A 17693-nucleotide genomic window follows, 5' to 3' on the forward strand; every position below is an offset into this window, starting at 1 on the left:
TGAATCCCACCTGATCATGGTGGATAATCTTTTTAATGTGCGGTTGGATTCTGTTGGCTAGGATCTTGTTGGGAATCTTAGTATCCATATTCATCAGTGATATTGGTCTGAAATTCTCCTTTTTGGTAGGGTCATTGCCTGGTTTGGGGATCAGTGTAATGCTGGCTTCATAGAAAGAGTCTGGAAGTTTTCCTTCTGCTTCAATTTTTTGAAACAGCTTCAGGAGAATAGGTGTTATTTCTTCTTTGAAAGTTGGTAGAATTCCCCAGGGAATCCGTCAGGTCCTGGGCTCTTGTTTTTTGGGAGGTTTTTGATCACTGCTTCAATCTCGTTATTAGATATCGGTCTATTCAGGTTGTCAATTTCTTCCTGGTTCAATTTTGGGAGTTTATAGTTTTCCAGGAATGCATCCATTTCATCTAGGTTGCTAAGCTTATTGGCATATAACTGTTCGTAATAACTTCTGATGATTGTTTCTACTTCCTTGGCGTTAGTTGTGATCTCTCCCTTTTCATTCATAATTTTATGAATTTGGGATTTCTCTCTTTTCTTTCGGATTAGTGTAGCCAGTGGCTTATCGATCTTATTGATTCTTTCAAAAAACCAGCTTCTAGTTTCATTGATACGTTCTACTGTATCTCTGGTTTCTCCCTCATTGATCTCAGCTCTAATCTTGATGATTTCCCTTCTTATGTGTGGAGTTGGTTTGATTTGTTGTTGATCCTCCAGTTCTTTAAGGTGTAGAGACAGCCATAATTCTGGATTTTTCAATTTTTTTGAGGGAGGCTTGGATGGCTATATATTTCTCCCTTAGGACCGCCTTTGCTGTATCCCATAGGTTTTGGACTGAAGTGTCTTCATTCTCATTGGTTTCCATGAATTGTTTCAGTTCTTCTTTGATCTCCTGATTGATCCAAGCATCCTTAAGCAAGGTGGTCTTTAGCTTCCAGGTGTTTGAGTTCCTTCTGAACTTTTCCTTATGATTGAGCTCCAGTTTCAAAGCATTGTGATCTGAGAATATGCAGGGAATAATCTCAGTCTTTTGGTATCAGTTGAGTCCTGATTTGTGACCCAGTATGTGGTCTATTCTGGAGAAGGTTCCGTGTGCACTTGAGAAGAATGAGTATTCTGTTGTTTTAGGGTGGAATGTTCTGTATATATCTATGAGGTCCATCTGGTCCAATGTGTCATTCAATGCTCTTCTTTCTTTATTGATTTTCTGCTTCGATGATCTGTGTATTTCTGAGAGAGGCGTGTTAAGATCCCCTATGATTAGTGTATTCATATCAATATGACTCTTTATCTTGATTAACAGTTTTCTTAAGTAATTGGCTGCTCCCATATTGGGAGCATAGATATTTACAATTGTTAGATCATCTTGGTGGATAGTCTGGTGGAAGGTTTAATAAATGTTAATTAGGTCAACTTGACCGAAAACATTCAAATCTTAAATATCATTATCCAGTTTCTCTCTACTACTCTGCTAGTTACTGATAGAAGAGTGCAAAACTTTCCAACTCTGATTGTGCATTTGTCTATTTTGCCTTCCAGTCCTCCAGCTCTGGCTCTATCAGATTTTATTTCATGTAGTTTGAATTTTTGTTATTTAGGTGATTACATATTTACAATTACTGCTTTATTACTGAACCAGGTCCTCTATCATTATAAAATATCCATCTTTAAACCTGATAAAATTCCATGTTTTAAAATCTACTCAGTCTGATATTAATATAGCTACTCCATATTTCTTTTTATCCTATCTTATTTCACATTTGATATTTCTTTTTCCATTCTTGTATTTTTTACCTGTATATGTCTTTATATTTGAAGCACATTTCTTATAAAGTGTTATAGCAGAGGTTTGCTTTTTTTTTTTTTAAAGATTTTATTTATTTATTTGACAGAGAGAGATCACAAGTAGGCAGAGAGAGAGAGAGGAGGAAGCAGGCTCCTTGCTGAACAGAGAGCCTGATGCGGGACTCAATCCCAGGACCCTGAGATCATGACCTGAGCCAAAGGCAGTGGTTTAACCCACTGAGCCACCCAGGCGCCCCCAGAGGTTTGCTTTTATACTCAGTCTGACAATCTCTCTTTTAACTGAAATGTTTATTTTTTTATTTTAATTTTTTTTCTAACTGAAGTGTTTAGACAATTAAGAATTAGTGCAGTTATCAATAGGATTGTGTTTAAATATCACCTTGATAATTATTTACTATTAGTGTCATCTGTCCTTTGTTTCTATTCTCCTCTTTTCCTGCATTTCTCCAGATTAACTGAAGTATTTTTAGCATTCCAGTTTATCTCCCCTATTAGTTTATTGGCATAGGTCTTTGTCTTATATTTTTAGTAATCATCCCAGGGTTTATAGTATGCATCCAATTTCTTAGTCCACCTTAGATTACATAACCAAGTCACATAGAATAGAAGATTTTTACAACAGTGTACTTCCATTTCTCCTTCCCATCCTTTGCATCATAACCAACATATATTTTAGTTCTACATATATCATAAAACATCTTTTTCTTTTAAATAATTATATTTTAAAGAAAATTTAAACATAGAGAAAGTGTTTTGTATTTACCCACATACTTAGTATTTGTGGAAATCTCGGTTCCTTTATGTAGTCCAAGATCCCACCAGTATCATTTTCCTTCAGCCTAATGACTTCCATTAGCACTTCCTTTTGTGCAGATCTCCAAGTGACATGTTCTCTCGGAGATTTTGTTTGTTTATGAAGTTACTATGTTGCTCTTATTTAAAAAACTTTCAATAGGCTTTATTTATTTGTTTATTTACTTTTTAGAGCTGCTTTAGGTTCTAAAACTGAGTGGAGAGAACAAAGAGTTCCTATGTGCCGCTGGCCTCACACATGCACAGCCTCCACTATCAACATCTTGCACTAAAGTGATGTATTTGTTACAATCAATGTAACACCCCAAATCCATAGCTTACATTAGGGTTCACTTTGGTGCTGTGCATTTTATGGATTTGGACTAATTTATAATGACATGTATTCACCAGTTTAGTATCACACAGAATGGTTTTATTGTTCTAAAAACCTTCTGGGTTCCATCTGGTCATCCTTCCTTCCCTGCTAACCTCTGGCAACCACTGATCTTTTTGCTGTCTTTCCCCTGAAGGTCATACACTCGGAATCATACAGTATGTAACATTTTGGATTGTTTTTTTTTCCCTTAATAATATGCATTTGAGTTTCCTCCATGTTTTTTCATGGCTTAATAGCTCAATTATTTTTAGTGCTGAATAACTTTCTGTTGCCTGGATGTAGCAGTGTTTATTTCTTCATTAACCTACTAGAGGAAATCTTGGTTGTTTCCAAGTACGTCAATTATGAGTAAAGCTGCTATAAAATCCTGTGGGTTGATGTTTCATGTAGACATAGATTTTCCACTCATTTTGATAAATACCTAAGGGGATGACTTTTGGATCGTATGATAAGTGCATGCTTATTTTTGTAAGAAGCTGCCAAACTGTCTTTCAAAGTGGTTTGCCATGCCTGCATTCCTCCCAGCAATAAATATGAATTCCTATTGTTCCACATTTTTCTCAGCATTTTGTGTTGCCAATATATATATTTTTAAATTATTTTGGCCATTCTAGTAGGTGTGTAGTGGCATCTCTTGGTTGTTTCAATTTGAAATTGCCTAAAAACATATGATATTGAGCATCTTTTCATATGCTTATTTGTCTTCTGTATATCTTCTTTGATGAGGTGTCTGTTGAAGCCTTTTGCCCACTTTTAAAGTCAGATTGGTTGTTTTCTTATTATGGAATTTTTTTATAAGAGTTCTTTATATATTTTGGAAAATAGTCCTATATCAGATATGTTTTGGGGAGTATTTTATCCCAGTCTTCAGCTTGTCTTCTGGTCTGGTTGACAAATGTCTCTCAGGGAGCAACAGTTTTTAATTTTAATAAAGTCCAGTTTATCAATTATGTTTCTCATGAATCATGTCTTTGATTTTTATCTAAAAAAGGTCATTGCCAAACCCAAGCTCACCTGAATGTTCTCATATGTCATCTCCTAGGGTTTTATAGTTTTATCAAATTTTACACTTAGATATAGAATCCATTTTGAGTTAAATTTTTGAAAACTGTTTTGTTTTTAGACTTATTTTTTGGCTTGTGAGTATCAAGCTGTTCCACCAGTATTTCTTGAAAAGACTATCCTTTTTCCATTGTATTGCCTTTGATTCTTTACCAAAAATCAATTAATTATATTTGTGTGGATCTAGTTCTGGGATTTCTATTCTGTTCCATTGACCCATTTGTCATTCTTTTGCCAATGTCACACTGTCTTGATTACTGTAGCTTTATAGTAACTCTTGAAGACAGGTAGTGGCAGTCTGACTCTTTCTTCTTTAATATTGTCCTGGCTATTCTCCTTTAATAAGTCTTTCATAAACTTTGGGATCATTTTATTCATAGCCACAAAACCCACAAGCTGGAGTTTTGATGGGATTGCACTAAATTTATAAATCAAGTTAGGAAAAACTGACATCTTGACAATATTGAGTCTTCTTATCCTTTGATAGCCCTTTTTTTTTTTTTTTTTTTTTTTTTTTGGTAAGTGAAGACTACTGAGTTGGCAGTTTTCCCTTCTACACAGGAAAGATGTCATTCTTCATCCTTTAACTTTCATTTTTTTTCTGATGAGAAACCTGAAATCTTCATTATGTTCCTCAATGTGTAAGTTGTTTTTTCCTCTGAGCTGCTTTTAGGACTATTTCTTTGTCTTTGGTTTATAATACTTTGATTATGATGTGCCTTGATGTGGTTTTCTTTTTTTTATCTTGCTTAGGATTCACTGTACTTCATGATTTGTGAGTTTATAATTTTCACCAAATTATATATTCATGCGTACCTTCAAATATTGGAGCACATTTGTAATACCTATTTAAAGTTTTTGCTAATTTCATCATCTTTCTACTTCCTGAATATATTTCCTGAATATATTTATATTGACTTATTATATTGACTGATTATGAGTGACAATATATTTATATTGATTGGTTATGAGTGACATTTTTCTGCTTTTTTTATTTCAATTTTTTAACTCTTTTTTTTTATTAGTTTTAGAAGTAGAATTTAGCGATTCATCAGTTGCATATAACACCCAGTGCTCATTATATCAGGTGCTCTTCTTAATGCCCATCACCCAGTTATCTCTTCCCCTCACCCACCTCCCTTTTAGCAACCCTCAGTTTGTTTCCTAGAGTGCAGGATCTTTTATGGTATATGTGAAACATTTTTAAATTGAATCTTATGTTGTAAATTTATGCTGGATTTTGCTGTATTTCTTTAAAGTGTGTTAGACTCACTCTAGGATAATCTAGAGTTTCAATTCAGTTTGATCTTTTCAATGTTTATTTTCAAGTTTTTTAAGAGCATGTTTAGATTAGCTTTTATTTTTTAAGGGTAATTTAGCCTTAAATCTATAATGTGATGCTTTTAGGGTCTCTGATAAATGTTCCAAGTGTTTCACATGGATTCTCTACTCTGGTTGGAAATAAACTTCTCCAAGTCCCCTGTGAACCTGTGGAATTCTTCAGCTTACAGCTCTTTGGCTTCATGGGGCTTCACCTATATATGCATGGTTTAACATTCAGCAACAGGCTCAGGGGGATCCCTCTGTAGGCTACTGGAGTTCTTTCTCTGTGTAGCACCCCCTAATCTCGGACTTCTTAACTGAAAGTGCCTGCTGAGCTCTGCTTAGGTTTGTTTACTTTACACTGTTGCCTGAAAAGAATTTAGGCAGAGTTTTGGGGCAATTATCAGGGTCACCATGTTTGTTTACCTCTTTCAAAGGGCTTCTTGTTGTAGAAAGTCTGACAACAATTGTTTCATATATATTGCACATTTTTCTGGTTGTTTACAGAAGCAGAGTAAACTTAGCTTTAGTTATTCCATCATGAATGGGAACAAAGTTCCTTACACATTTATCTTTTTCTATAGTTCTCTCTGCAAGTATGACATTAAAGCCTTATTTCAATGGTTTTATTTCTTAGTAATTTTTTTATAATAAACATATTAATTTCAGTGATTATATTTGTCATCTCTTGTAGTATTTAACTAATTTTTAAGCCTGCCTCATTCTATTTTAATTGTAGTTTATTCATTCCTAGTTTATATTCCTTATTTTTAAAAATATTTTTAAAATATTTATTCTATATTCTGTATCTAATAATTCCTACATATGAAATCCTTATTAGGGCTAATCCTAGTATTTAGTATTTGTACTGAGTCTTGCTCACAGTGCTTTGATTCTTTGTGTATCTTGTGATTTGAGGTTCTGACTGTTTATTTGATGTGGCTTTATCTATTGAAAGCTTTTGAGACTTGGGCTTAAATATCCAGAGATTTATTGTTGTCTCTGCCAAGATCTCACAGTGTTGTTAAATTGCTTTATTAATTTAACAACTTGGGGTTTTTTGGACCACACAGATGGTGTAAATTAAAGCCTCACATATACATTAGGGAAGCCGTGATATAAATTCTTGGAGGACTTTTCCCCTTCTATCTAGAGCCCTAACCCCAAAAGATAACTGTTCTTATCAACTCTTTCTCTGGTGAGTGAAACTTTTTACTGTTTGTACTTTTTCTGAGGGCATAACACTTCAAGATACAGAGGTTGGTGTCATTCCCAAGTCTTCACCATTCATGGACCCACAGTCTTATTTCCTACTTTTCACTAGCTTTTAGAAAGTGAACTTGTAGATTAGGGAGACTGGAAAGTCCTCAAGAGCAAGCACAGAATTACTACTTTTGTTTACTACTTTCATTTCTATATCCTTCATTTTCTGCCTCCAAGATTTTATTGTCATTATTTATTTACTGTTAAGGGCAGCTCTGTATTCAAAAGGGATATTTACAATATTTAATGTGGGATTTCTAGGTGATCTGTGGTGGGAGGAATTTTTTAGGCTAGATAGAACACTAGTACTGTTTGAAACACAAATGTACATCTTCTACTTCAATTCTTTACATGGTTGGCACGCTCTCTTGTCCTAGGTCTCATCCAAATGCCCACATTCTATCTTAAGTAACCGCATTCCCCAACCAGTTGTTCTTCATCACATTATTCCTTTTATTTTCCTCTCCTGACACACTGTAATAATCTCTTCCCAAAGGGTCTTCCCATGCATATTGTCTTGTCTCCCACTGGGTGTGTAGGAGCTATGACAGCAGGTACTAAATCTCTATTCTCTACTGTTTATTTAGCCCCAAGGGCAGTGTGTATCACAGGATGGACGTGCAAATATTTGTTGGATGAATAATTGTTTTTTGAAGCAATAGAAATCAAAACGCAACATAAAATACACTTTAAAAAACCAGATTATGCCAATGAGGACAATATACGAATGCTCAGAATTCTCAGCTTGTTGTTTATAACTTGTGATATCAAATTGTCAAAAAGTTATATAATTGCTCTTCAATAATCTCAGAGAAGACAGCTGAGTTAAGAATGTATTATTGCCTACCAATAGGACACTCTTTTTTCCAGAAATCAAGAATTGGTCTATCCTAAGTCATTTACCTTCTTTATAATTGAGGGGTTATTCAGGTATCTGGACAAATGTGGCAGCTTCAAATACAATAGCTATTTCCATTTGAACATGGCTTCCATAATTAATTCTGAAATTGTTATTCTTTTTTCAAATAAAAGAAAATTAAGAAAGTGATTTTATTTCAGTATGTTGGGTTTTTATGAAGTTTTTGGCAGAATTGTGAAAATGTCCTTCAAAGAGTAGCCTAGAAGTATCTTCAGGACATCACATCTCCCTATGGCCAAACAGAATCAAGAGTGTCTGCGTACCTTCCTTCCATGTGTTAAGTAGTCAGGAACTATTTCACAGAGTACTGAGTTTTATATTTTGACATATCAAATCCCCAATAACAACCTTGAGCTTAGAAAACATGATCTAAATATAACTAATTCCTTCCTTGTAAATCTTAGTACTTTTGTTTTAATAAAATTTTCACACTGTTCATAACAGGTTTCTCTTGGGAAAAAACATCTCTTAAAACAAAGGCAATCATATACCCTAACTCTGAACAACAACAACGACAACCATAAAGTAAACATTTATTGAATACTTCTAATGGACGAGGCACTGAGTTAAGAGCTTTATCCCTATCGGTGAGTAAACTGACATAGGGAGATTAGGGAACTTCCTCAAAATTAGTTAGTGGCATTCAATAATTCCGTATACTGCTTCACAAAGAAAAATATATAATTCAATGTTATGTTTTCTTCACAAAGAAAAATATAATTCAATGTTATGTTTTGGAAACAGAGTCAGCTCTTGAATTTCTAAGACTAATGATTCTATATTCTTTTTTCTTTGGTTGTTGGAAAACCAAATCAGAAGTCTATATTATGAGTAGAAAGAATATGTGCTTGGGTCCTTATATGGAATATGAATCTAAATCAGTGGGAGGCTTTATTTATGCACATTTCCTCAATTTTTTGGAAGTCTCTAGGTTGTATATATTTTAAGCATAATACTAGTGACATTCCACTCAAAATTGTATAATGAATATTATTTCACTTCAGAGGCAATCAGTATTTGATTTGAGCCTGTAGCCATGAATCTTGTTGAACTACTTGTTCAAAACGCTCCCTAACTTTCTTTGGCTAAATATCTTGGCTGGTTTATGATGACATTGAAGAAGATGCTATGTCAGACACCTGGAATCTAAAATAAAACTTTTCCGGGGTGCCTAGGGGGCTCAGTGGGTTAAAGCCTCTGCTTTCAGCTCAGGTCATGGCCCTGGGGTCCTGGGATCAAGCCCCACATCGGGCTTTCTGTTCAGCAGGGAGCCTGCTTCCCACCCCCCTGCCTGCCTCTCTGCCTACCTGTGATCTCTCTCTGTCAAATAAATAAATAAAATCTTTAAAATAAAACTTTTCCATTTTCATATATCTCACATTTGGTTATTTTGTTTCTTCAACTCTGATCACTTTAAAAAGCTTGTTTCTGGAGTTTCTCTACTTCCTGGAGGTCACCACCTCACTACTAAAGTGAGGTATGGTACTTCTGTAAGACTTTGATAAATATTGTCTAAAGCTGGAGAATTACTGAACTTGTTTTGGTCAGCTTGGCCTATATTTCATTTTTTTAAACTTTATGTTCTTTTGCTTGTAAGTTTTCTAGTCCCCTCCCCCTCGAATTCTTCCAAGATTTAAATCAATTGGAAAGTTCTCAGTACTAAGTGGCTACGAAAGAAATACTCATGTGCACCTGGACCACCACCACCATCCATACCTTATAATGATGCCCTATAGCAATAGGGAGCACCCATCTGCTTCCCTGGTAGGGTGGGGAAGTATTAAGGATTTTCTAGAGCAGTTGAAATTTGATAAAGACTGTTTCAACTTGTTTATTGCACCTAACTAATGGGTTCTTTGTACAATAGACATATGTCCCTGAAAAGAAAACATAGGTTATTTCTTCAACTTATGTTTTCCAATGGTAGTAGCTTAATTTTTTTTTCTGTCTTGTGTAGCTAGAGACAAAAAAAAAGTATAAAACAAATAAGCATGGAGATGAAAAGTACAGCATAGGGATTATAGTCAGTAATACTATAACAATGTATGGTGACCGATGGGGACTACATTAGTGAGAACTGAGTAACATATAGTAGAACAAGGGGGTATAGCTCAGTGGTAGAGCATTTGACTGCATATAGTAGAACTGTTCAATCACTGTGCTTTACACTTGAAACTAATATAATATGTCAACTAAACTTCAATAATAAATTTTTAAATGGTACAATGGTCTCATATTCAAGAATATTATGAATTTCTACAGAAAAGGGGAGATGTAAAAGGATGGACTCTTCCTTAAGCACCTGGAATGAAATAATTTCTTTGTCTCAGATTCAGAATACATCATCACCTACACTACAATTTTCTGGAAAGGAACTATTGAAATAGCAAAATTCTAGTTTTACTTTGTAACACTACCATGATTGGGCCAAGCTCTAAAGGTCCAGCATTTGTGGAGCATGGTGTCCTTGCAAAGATTTTTAGAACAAAACAAAACAGAAAATCTTAACAGATGATAGAGAAAAATGATACCAAAGTATTTAATGTCACATTCCAATATTAAAATTTAAATTTAGGGTTTTTTCAAATAAGTTGATGTAATTTTCCTTTTTGCTTGAAAATTTTCAAGACTTAATTTTAAGAGGTAACATAGTATGGGATATTAATTTTCATGGGGAAAACAAAACTCTATTTCCTCCCTTATATAGATAAACACAATTTGTTTAAGAGATTTTAAAAAATTACTTCCAACTTTCTATTGTAAATGTATATTAACCCACAAAGGTCATTTATTGTCTCAGGATTTCAGTTCTTGCATCAGTGAAGTCCCTAGGATTTAGAATAAATACTAATTTTTAAAAAAATTTTTATAAACATATATTTTTATCCCCAGGGGTACAGGTCTGTGAATCACCAGGTTTACACACTTCACAGCACTCACCATAGCACATACCCTCCCCAATGTCCATAACCCCACCCCCCTTCTCCCAACCCCCCTCCCCCCAGCAACCCTCAGTTTATTTTGTGAGATTAAGAGTCACTTACGGTTTGTCTCCCTCCCAATTCCATCTTGTTTCATTTATTCTTCTCCTACCCACTTAAGCCCCCATATAATAAATACTAATTAAGAGGAAAACTCCAGTCCCAAACACCCTCTCTAGTCTAAGGGGTCATTCACTCACCTGGGGTTCTGGCAGGCACTCCCGGCAGTGTCTCCACCCTTCACCACATCTGGGACATTTTCATCTTTCAAATGCTCCTCTGCTTCTTGTAGGGGCCCGGTTTCAGAGGGGGAGTGTTCAGGTTCGCCAACACACTCCTCTCTCTGATCCGTTTCGATGTGAATTAAAGGCACTTCTCTTGAGCAAAGTGACCTCCTGGTGCGGTTTACAGGCATAGTCCCATAGCACGAAGAAGTTTCCTTTTTAAAAGAATCTAAACTGTTGTGGTTTGTAAGAGGAGCGGCTTTGCTCTGAGACAACGCTGAGGGCTGTTTGCTTTCCGTAACGGAGCCTTTCCTTGGGTTATCAATGGGCTCCTGAACAAAAAGACTTGGCCCACTTTGCACTCTGCTTGAAGCTGGTCTGTTTGCACATTTCTCCATTTGCATGGGAGAGCCACCAGAGGCAGGATCAACCTCAGCTGCCTCGGCATCATCCACTATAATTTTGTTCTTCTGCATGAGGGCTTTGATTGAGTTTGCCCACGTCTCGTGAATTAACATGTTGGTGATTTGGTCAGTTCCACCTCTCCAATACAAGCAAGAGTCAGATTTGCAGAGACCCGAGGAGGAAGCGCTACTGACTGGATGTACACTTAGGAAATCTTGCTGGCTGTTTTGAGCGAAGCCATCTAAAGAGTTGGCTTTGATGGGTGCATTCACTGTCAGCCTGGCCCCCAGGGATCTGCTATCTGGCATGGACGACTGTCTGTAACACAATGGGGATCGCAGAGAAGGTGACAATAAGCCAACGGTCCAATCCTGGCTGCTTCGTCTGGAGGAGGTGCTGTCTCTGCTTTCTCTTTCAATGTCCCTCAGCATGTACCTATAAAACTCCTCGGTTATGCTCTCGGTGCTGGACTGCTTAGAGGGACAGCTTGGCCTCACACTGAGATGGTCATTTTTACGACATGCCTGTTGCATGGCCGAGTTCAGGATGCTGCTGGCGTTCTTGCCCGCATAGTAATCCAGCAGTAACTCAAACCCTCTTCCTTCATTTTCCATCTGGTTCACCATGAACCTGGAAAACTCCTCAGTGATGCTCTCACAGCTGGACTGCTTGGAGACAGAGCTGGCCCTGCTAACTGGCTGACTTAAGGTACTCATTAAACCCAGGCTGTTTACATAAGCCTGGGCATTCGAGTCTTCCTCTGGGATGCTTTCACAGCTGGAGGCCTTCGGCCGGTTCCACCTGTCTCCACTGAGTAACCGGTTCCGGGGATGGCTCTGGGTTTGCCAGACGCCGTCCACCATGGAGAACTCTGTTAGGTTCATGATCTTGGCTGCCACTTCGTTTGCAAAAATACTGACAGAATCCGGGACGTCCTCAAGGTTCATCGACTCATCCATGACCCTGTTCATCAGCTTCTCCTTAAGCTCCGGGTGCTCATCAGTTTTCCTCTTGATCTCGCTGAGTCTTGGTGGTTTGTGCTTCCTCACTGCGGCCCCACCGGTCTGGCTTTCCTTCTTCCTCTTCAAGGACCGGCAGGATACGTTCGGGGAAACCGGAAACTCATTCCCTCTCTTCCACGCACAGAACCAGGGTTGTTTTCCATTTGAGTTGTCAAGGCAAATTGCTGCGATTTCAGTTGCCATGGAGACAATCATCTCTGCTAATTCTTCGGCGAAGTCCGTAATGCAGTATATATCTGCCTGTTTTGCCTGTAGCTCAGGTTGAGCAGGAAGCAGCGAGTCATTCCCTAACAATGACAGGTTCACTTGAACTTCATTGTTTAGAGGGGAGGCACGATTATACTTCTCCTGGGCGTTTGCACTGGCGCCGTCCTCTGCGTCCTGGGAGCCTCTGCTGCCCTTGCGCACTGCCAGTGTGCACTCTCCCTCCGAAGCGGCTCCGTACTCATTCTCACTGTGCCAGCGCGTCGGATGAGGGTCGGTTGGGTCTTCTCCTGCCGTTGCTTTTTGATCTATTTCTCTGGGGGGTGTTTTAGCAGTTGAAGAATGAGGCTCTCTGGGTCTACAGGGCCACTGAGATTGCAGCATGGGGTTCTGGAAGAGGCCTGGCTTCGCTGGGCCCTTGCTATCTTGCTTCGGACACACCTCATCTACAAGATCATTGATCACAAGACTAGCGCTGCGTGGATTGCTGAGTGGATAGCTGCTGGAATACTCAATGGCTTTGGTCCAGGCTAGACTGCCAGCCTGGTCAGGTGGCCAGCAGCCTAATTCCGTTTCTGTCCGGCTGATGGTCTCATTAGCGAGGACAGCAGGGCCTTCCCCAAGCTGTACAAAATGACTCATCTTCTTGAACGTAAAGCATATCACACGGAAGAGCAGCTGACTGGCACTTTCCATCAGGGTGTCGAGGGTTTCAGGTGAATGCCTGCTGTCGTTGCGATCAAGTATTTTGTTTTTCTGGTGAGCTTCATCAATGGAATGCTTCAGGATAACATTGGACAGGGTCTGTGCCAGATCATTCTTGAGGACATTTTCTGAGCTGACATTTTCAAAGACCTGAGGCTTTGAAGCAGTTTCTATGATTCTCTTGCTCATGGATTCCATGAGGTCTCCAATGCTGCTGCAGGGACCAGGCCTTGTTAAAACCAGAGCAGCCTCCTTGAGCAATGCCCAAGCAATGGCCTCATTTCCCAGCTTTAGGCTCCCCGCTGTCGCCAGACTGCAGAGCGGGGGGACGGCTGCACAGGCCTCAGCTGCACACGAGAGGCCACTCGGAGCCTTCGCCTCTCCTGTTTCACCCAGGCCACACACAGCAACGGCACTCGCCACCTGAGTCATGCCACACAGAGCAGATGGAAAGGAGTATTCACTGATGGAAGGCTCCTTGAGTACTTGGGATATTTGAGTTTGCAGTGGTTCAGGGCCTCCCACTGGAGGGGTTGAAACCAAAGATTCTTGCTCCATTTTGAGCCTTTCTGTGGCCTGAGGACTGGAAATGGTTCCAATCACAGTGGCCGCGCAAGCCAGTGCAACTTCTAGAGCACTCTGAGGGTGTCTGCTGGAGTTCTCTCCAGAGAGGACACCTGAGGTTTCGACGGAGACCTCCACCTCAGACCAGGAGGGAATGCCCGCCTCAGGGGCAGCATCACTGCCATCTGGACTCTGAACAATGACAATTTTGGGGAGCTTGTTCCATGACTGAGGGACCACCATACCTTTAGTGGAACAGCCACTGGGTAGCAGAGCATTTCCGACAGAAACACTGACTGCGGAATCTTGGGGCCATGTAGGCTGAGACTGGGACAACCGAATAAATGCATCTTGCAGCACGGATTCTGCTAAATTTGTAGCATACTCGCCAGTAGTGGCTTCTCCATCCTGTTTGGGAGGAAAGGAGTTTGTGCCATCTTCACGGTCCCCTGGATCCAAGCTGTTGTCATGCTTAGCAAGGGCACTATATATGGGAGGCCCACCGTTCTTAACCATCCTGGAGAAGTAAGCATCCCCAGGAATATATGGTGCCTGTGATTTTTCCACGTGACCTTTAACATTTTCTAAATAATAATAATTTGTGGCTGGCCTCTTATTCTGCACAGCTTCACCTTTCCATTCCAATGGCTCGGGTGATGCACCGAGGCTCTGCAAAGGGGTGTCTTCTACTTTTTCTACCGATCCTTCTGCCTTCGTCATTGGATGGTATTTGCCAATATATTTGTCTTCCAGAGCATAAAGCAACTTTTCCTTGTTGTTCCATTCCTCCTGAGTGGCTTCCTTTGGCCTTTTACTTTCCAAAACATTAGCCGAGACATTTATATTCTCATAACCTATTGAAGACAAAATGAGGGCCCACCGTTACTTTTTGGATAGCAGGATCTCATGAGATTACTTTTTAAAAATGCCTTATTAAAAAAAAAAAAGTAACAATTACTTTTTAAAAATGCCTTATAGCACCACGGGTGGTTCTCCCCACCCCCAAATAAACAGCACTTAGAAAGACCAATGAATCCGAAAATGTTTTTGAGTTTCATTATAGGACCACACTCAACAAAATGTCTTTCGATGTGGGATATAAATGTTCGCACTAGAGTGGGAGAAGATGGCAGTGGGAGCTGAGTGCGGATCCTTACTTTCTTTCTTTAAAGATTTTTATTTATTTATTTGAGAGAGAGAGAGAGAGAGAGCAGAGGGAGAAAGAGCACGAGGGGTGTGAAGGAGGGGCAGAGGGAAAGGGACAGCCGACTGATTCGGGGGCTTGATTCCAGGACCCTGAGATCATGACCTGAGCTAGAGGCAGATGCTAAACTGACTGAGCCACCTGGATGTCCTTAATTATCTTTCCCTATGGCTCCATGGGAAAAGTAACCCAGACAGTTGCATCTCAGAGCTTCCCAGTGCACATGGAAGGAGGAGGGAGAATGTTTACAGCAACCTCTATAGTAAGCTTTGCTGCAAAAGCTTTGCTGCAAAAATTTGCTCTGAAGTTTGGGTGGGACTTGTCCCAGGGACTGAAAACAGCAGGATCCCTTCCTCTGTGGCTAAGAGTGGGGGAAGAAGAACACATTGTTCACTGAGCTCTTTGAATCTGTCATTCAAAACTGAATAAAGGCTAAGGGCTAAGTACTCTCCTGCCTTATTTCCTTATGTCCTTACCATAAATAACAGGTAAATATTATAAATACATATAGCTGAATATAGTAAGTGTTAAGCAGTGCTAAGAGGCACTATTACACTCCCAAATACTGGATAAAGAAACTGGGGCTCAGAAGGACTAGGTAACCAAACCAGGCTCTAAGAGGCAGTGCAAGAATTAGGCCAGTTTAAGTTGGCATCAGCTAATGGTGGCTTTATGGAAGTCTCAGGGAAGATAACTTTCCTCCCTGTGATAGTCTTAGTCTCTTGGCAGGCAGGAGGATGTCCTTCAGCATCCCCAAGGCATCTTTAGGGAAATGGAACCATCCAACCATTGTGTCAAAGTGCTTGAGTCGGCAGCTCACTCATGGTCTGTTATCCTTCTGTCCTCCCTAAACTCTGTAAGTGAAGATTATGATGTGTCAGCCAAACCGACATGGGCTGAAACTTTCCTGAAATCCCAGTCATTTTTAGAGGGTGACTAATGCGCGTTTGTTTCATGGGGCAGTTCTCACCGCTCCTATGGTCTTCCACCTCGTTTTCCTCCTCCAGGTGCTCAGAGGCAGTGAGAAAGTCCTCCTCGATTGAAGACAGGGAGCAGTTGGTGTCATCCTCCACTTTTAAGATATTTGTTTCCAGATGGAGCTGCCGCTCCTGCACCAGTTCAAGACCGATCAAAAATTTGTTGATTTCAAAGATGATGCAGTTGGTACTGTTTGCCCTATTCCCTCTTGCACACTGGACCAAGCAGATATCTGGCAGCCAAGGGCACTGAAAGTAGAGAGGAAAGAACATATTTATTGAAAGAGAATAAAAAACCATCACTTCTGACCTTTCTTCTTCTACCAATCTTTCTTGTTACAAGGAATGGGGGACATTTAAAATACTTGGAATATCTTCTGGGCTTCGATGGATGCATTGCTTGAAAAAAAATTCAAGTGCTATTCAAAAATAAATAGCATAAATAAATAGGAAAATAAAGCACACAAGGTACCCAGGAGAAAGTCTGACGTCGGGGAAACTACACCAGTTGCATCACATATTTTTGTTGTCTCCTGCTAAAGCAAAAGTGGCACCGGGCAAAGTTAAACAGGTTAAGGAAGATTTTCTTCAAAGCTCTTAAATTAGGAAAAAGGACCAGAACGGAGCTGGATCACAACTCCACTGAAACAAAAGGGCCGTGGGCTTTTTAAGTGCTGGTGTCATGTGGGGAGATGGAGAGGAGAAGGGAGTTGAGGAAAATTGGAAGGGGAGGTGAACCATGAGAGACTATGGACTCTGAAAAACAACCTGAGGGTTTTGAACGGGTGGGGCATGGGAGGTTGGGGGAACCAGGTGGTGGGTATTATGGAGGGCACGTATTGCATGGAGTACTGGGTGTGGTGCATAAACAATGAATTCTGTTACACTGAAAAGAAATTAAAAAAATAATGGATACAAGATGTTGGTGTTACAGAACTTCAAGAAAACAGAATTTCTTAGAAATTACATAAAAATTTTTCTAGTTGACTTCGTTACTACAAATCTTTCTTTATGTCAGAATGTTGGAACAAAAACCTCAAAAAGTTATCGAATCCCAACATAGTAAAGTCCGTATTTTTGTAAAATGGTTTTGTGGTCTCTCTCTACCAATACATTGGAAACCTTAAAAAGCACAAGTGTTTGTTTTTGCCGTGACCTATTCTGTGACTTTCATTCTGCATATTAGATTTTTTTTAATGTCTTTGTTTCCTCAACTACACAATAAAAGCTAACCTGTCAAAAAAAAGAAAGAAAAAAGAAAGAGCTGGTGTCAGACAGCTGCAGGCCTTCTGGACTTGCTGATGGGCTTATGTGCATGGGAGGAAGTGGTTTTGGAACTTGGAGTCAGGCTCCTGCTGACCTTAGGCTCCCATCCTTCCACAGAGAAAGGGACACTATTTTCTTTGATGATCTTACTTCAGAGATGGTTCTCAGGTCTTTGAAAAAGACACTCCTAGGGCACCTGGGTGGCTCTGTGGGTTGAGCCTCTGCTTTGGGCTCAGGTCATGATCCCGGGGTCCTGGGATCGAGCTCCTCATAGGGGGGGTCTCTGCTCAGCAGGGAGCGTACTTCCCCACTTCTCTCTGCCTACTTGTGATCTCTGTCAAATAAATAAATAAAATCTTTTTTTTTTTTTTAAAGATTTTATTTATTTATCAGAGAGAGAGAGGGAGAGAGAGCGAGCACAGGCAGACAGAATGGCAGGCAGAGGCAGAGGGGGAAGCAGGCTCCCTGCTGAGCAAGGAGCCCGATGTGGGACTCGATCCCAGGACCCTGGGACCATGACCTGAGCCGAAGGCAGCTGCTTAACCAACTGAGCCACCCAGGCGTCCC

At 39.7% G+C, this 17693-nt stretch overlaps 1 protein-coding gene across 4 annotated transcripts in view; it reads right to left on the minus strand.

The window, feature by feature from the left end:
- Positions 1-17693, minus strand: part of LOC122902384 (SPHK1 interactor, AKAP domain containing) — a 178557-nt gene that overhangs the window by 21379 nt on the left and 139485 nt on the right. For all 4 annotated transcript variants that reach the window (XM_044241770.1, XM_044241769.1, XM_044241768.1 and 1 more), the window contains exons 6-7: positions 15854-16109; positions 10756-14533 (exon numbers count right to left, since the gene is read on the minus strand). In XM_044241770.1, the coding sequence (XP_044097705.1) occupies positions 10756-14533; positions 15854-16109 (4034 nt within the window). The remainder of the gene's footprint in view (positions 1-10755; positions 14534-15853; positions 16110-17693) is intronic.

Source organism: Neovison vison, chromosome 3 (genome assembly GCF_020171115.1).
Source record: "Neovison vison isolate M4711 chromosome 3, ASM_NN_V1, whole genome shotgun sequence".
Taxonomy (NCBI): domain Eukaryota; kingdom Metazoa; phylum Chordata; class Mammalia; order Carnivora; family Mustelidae; genus Neogale; species Neogale vison.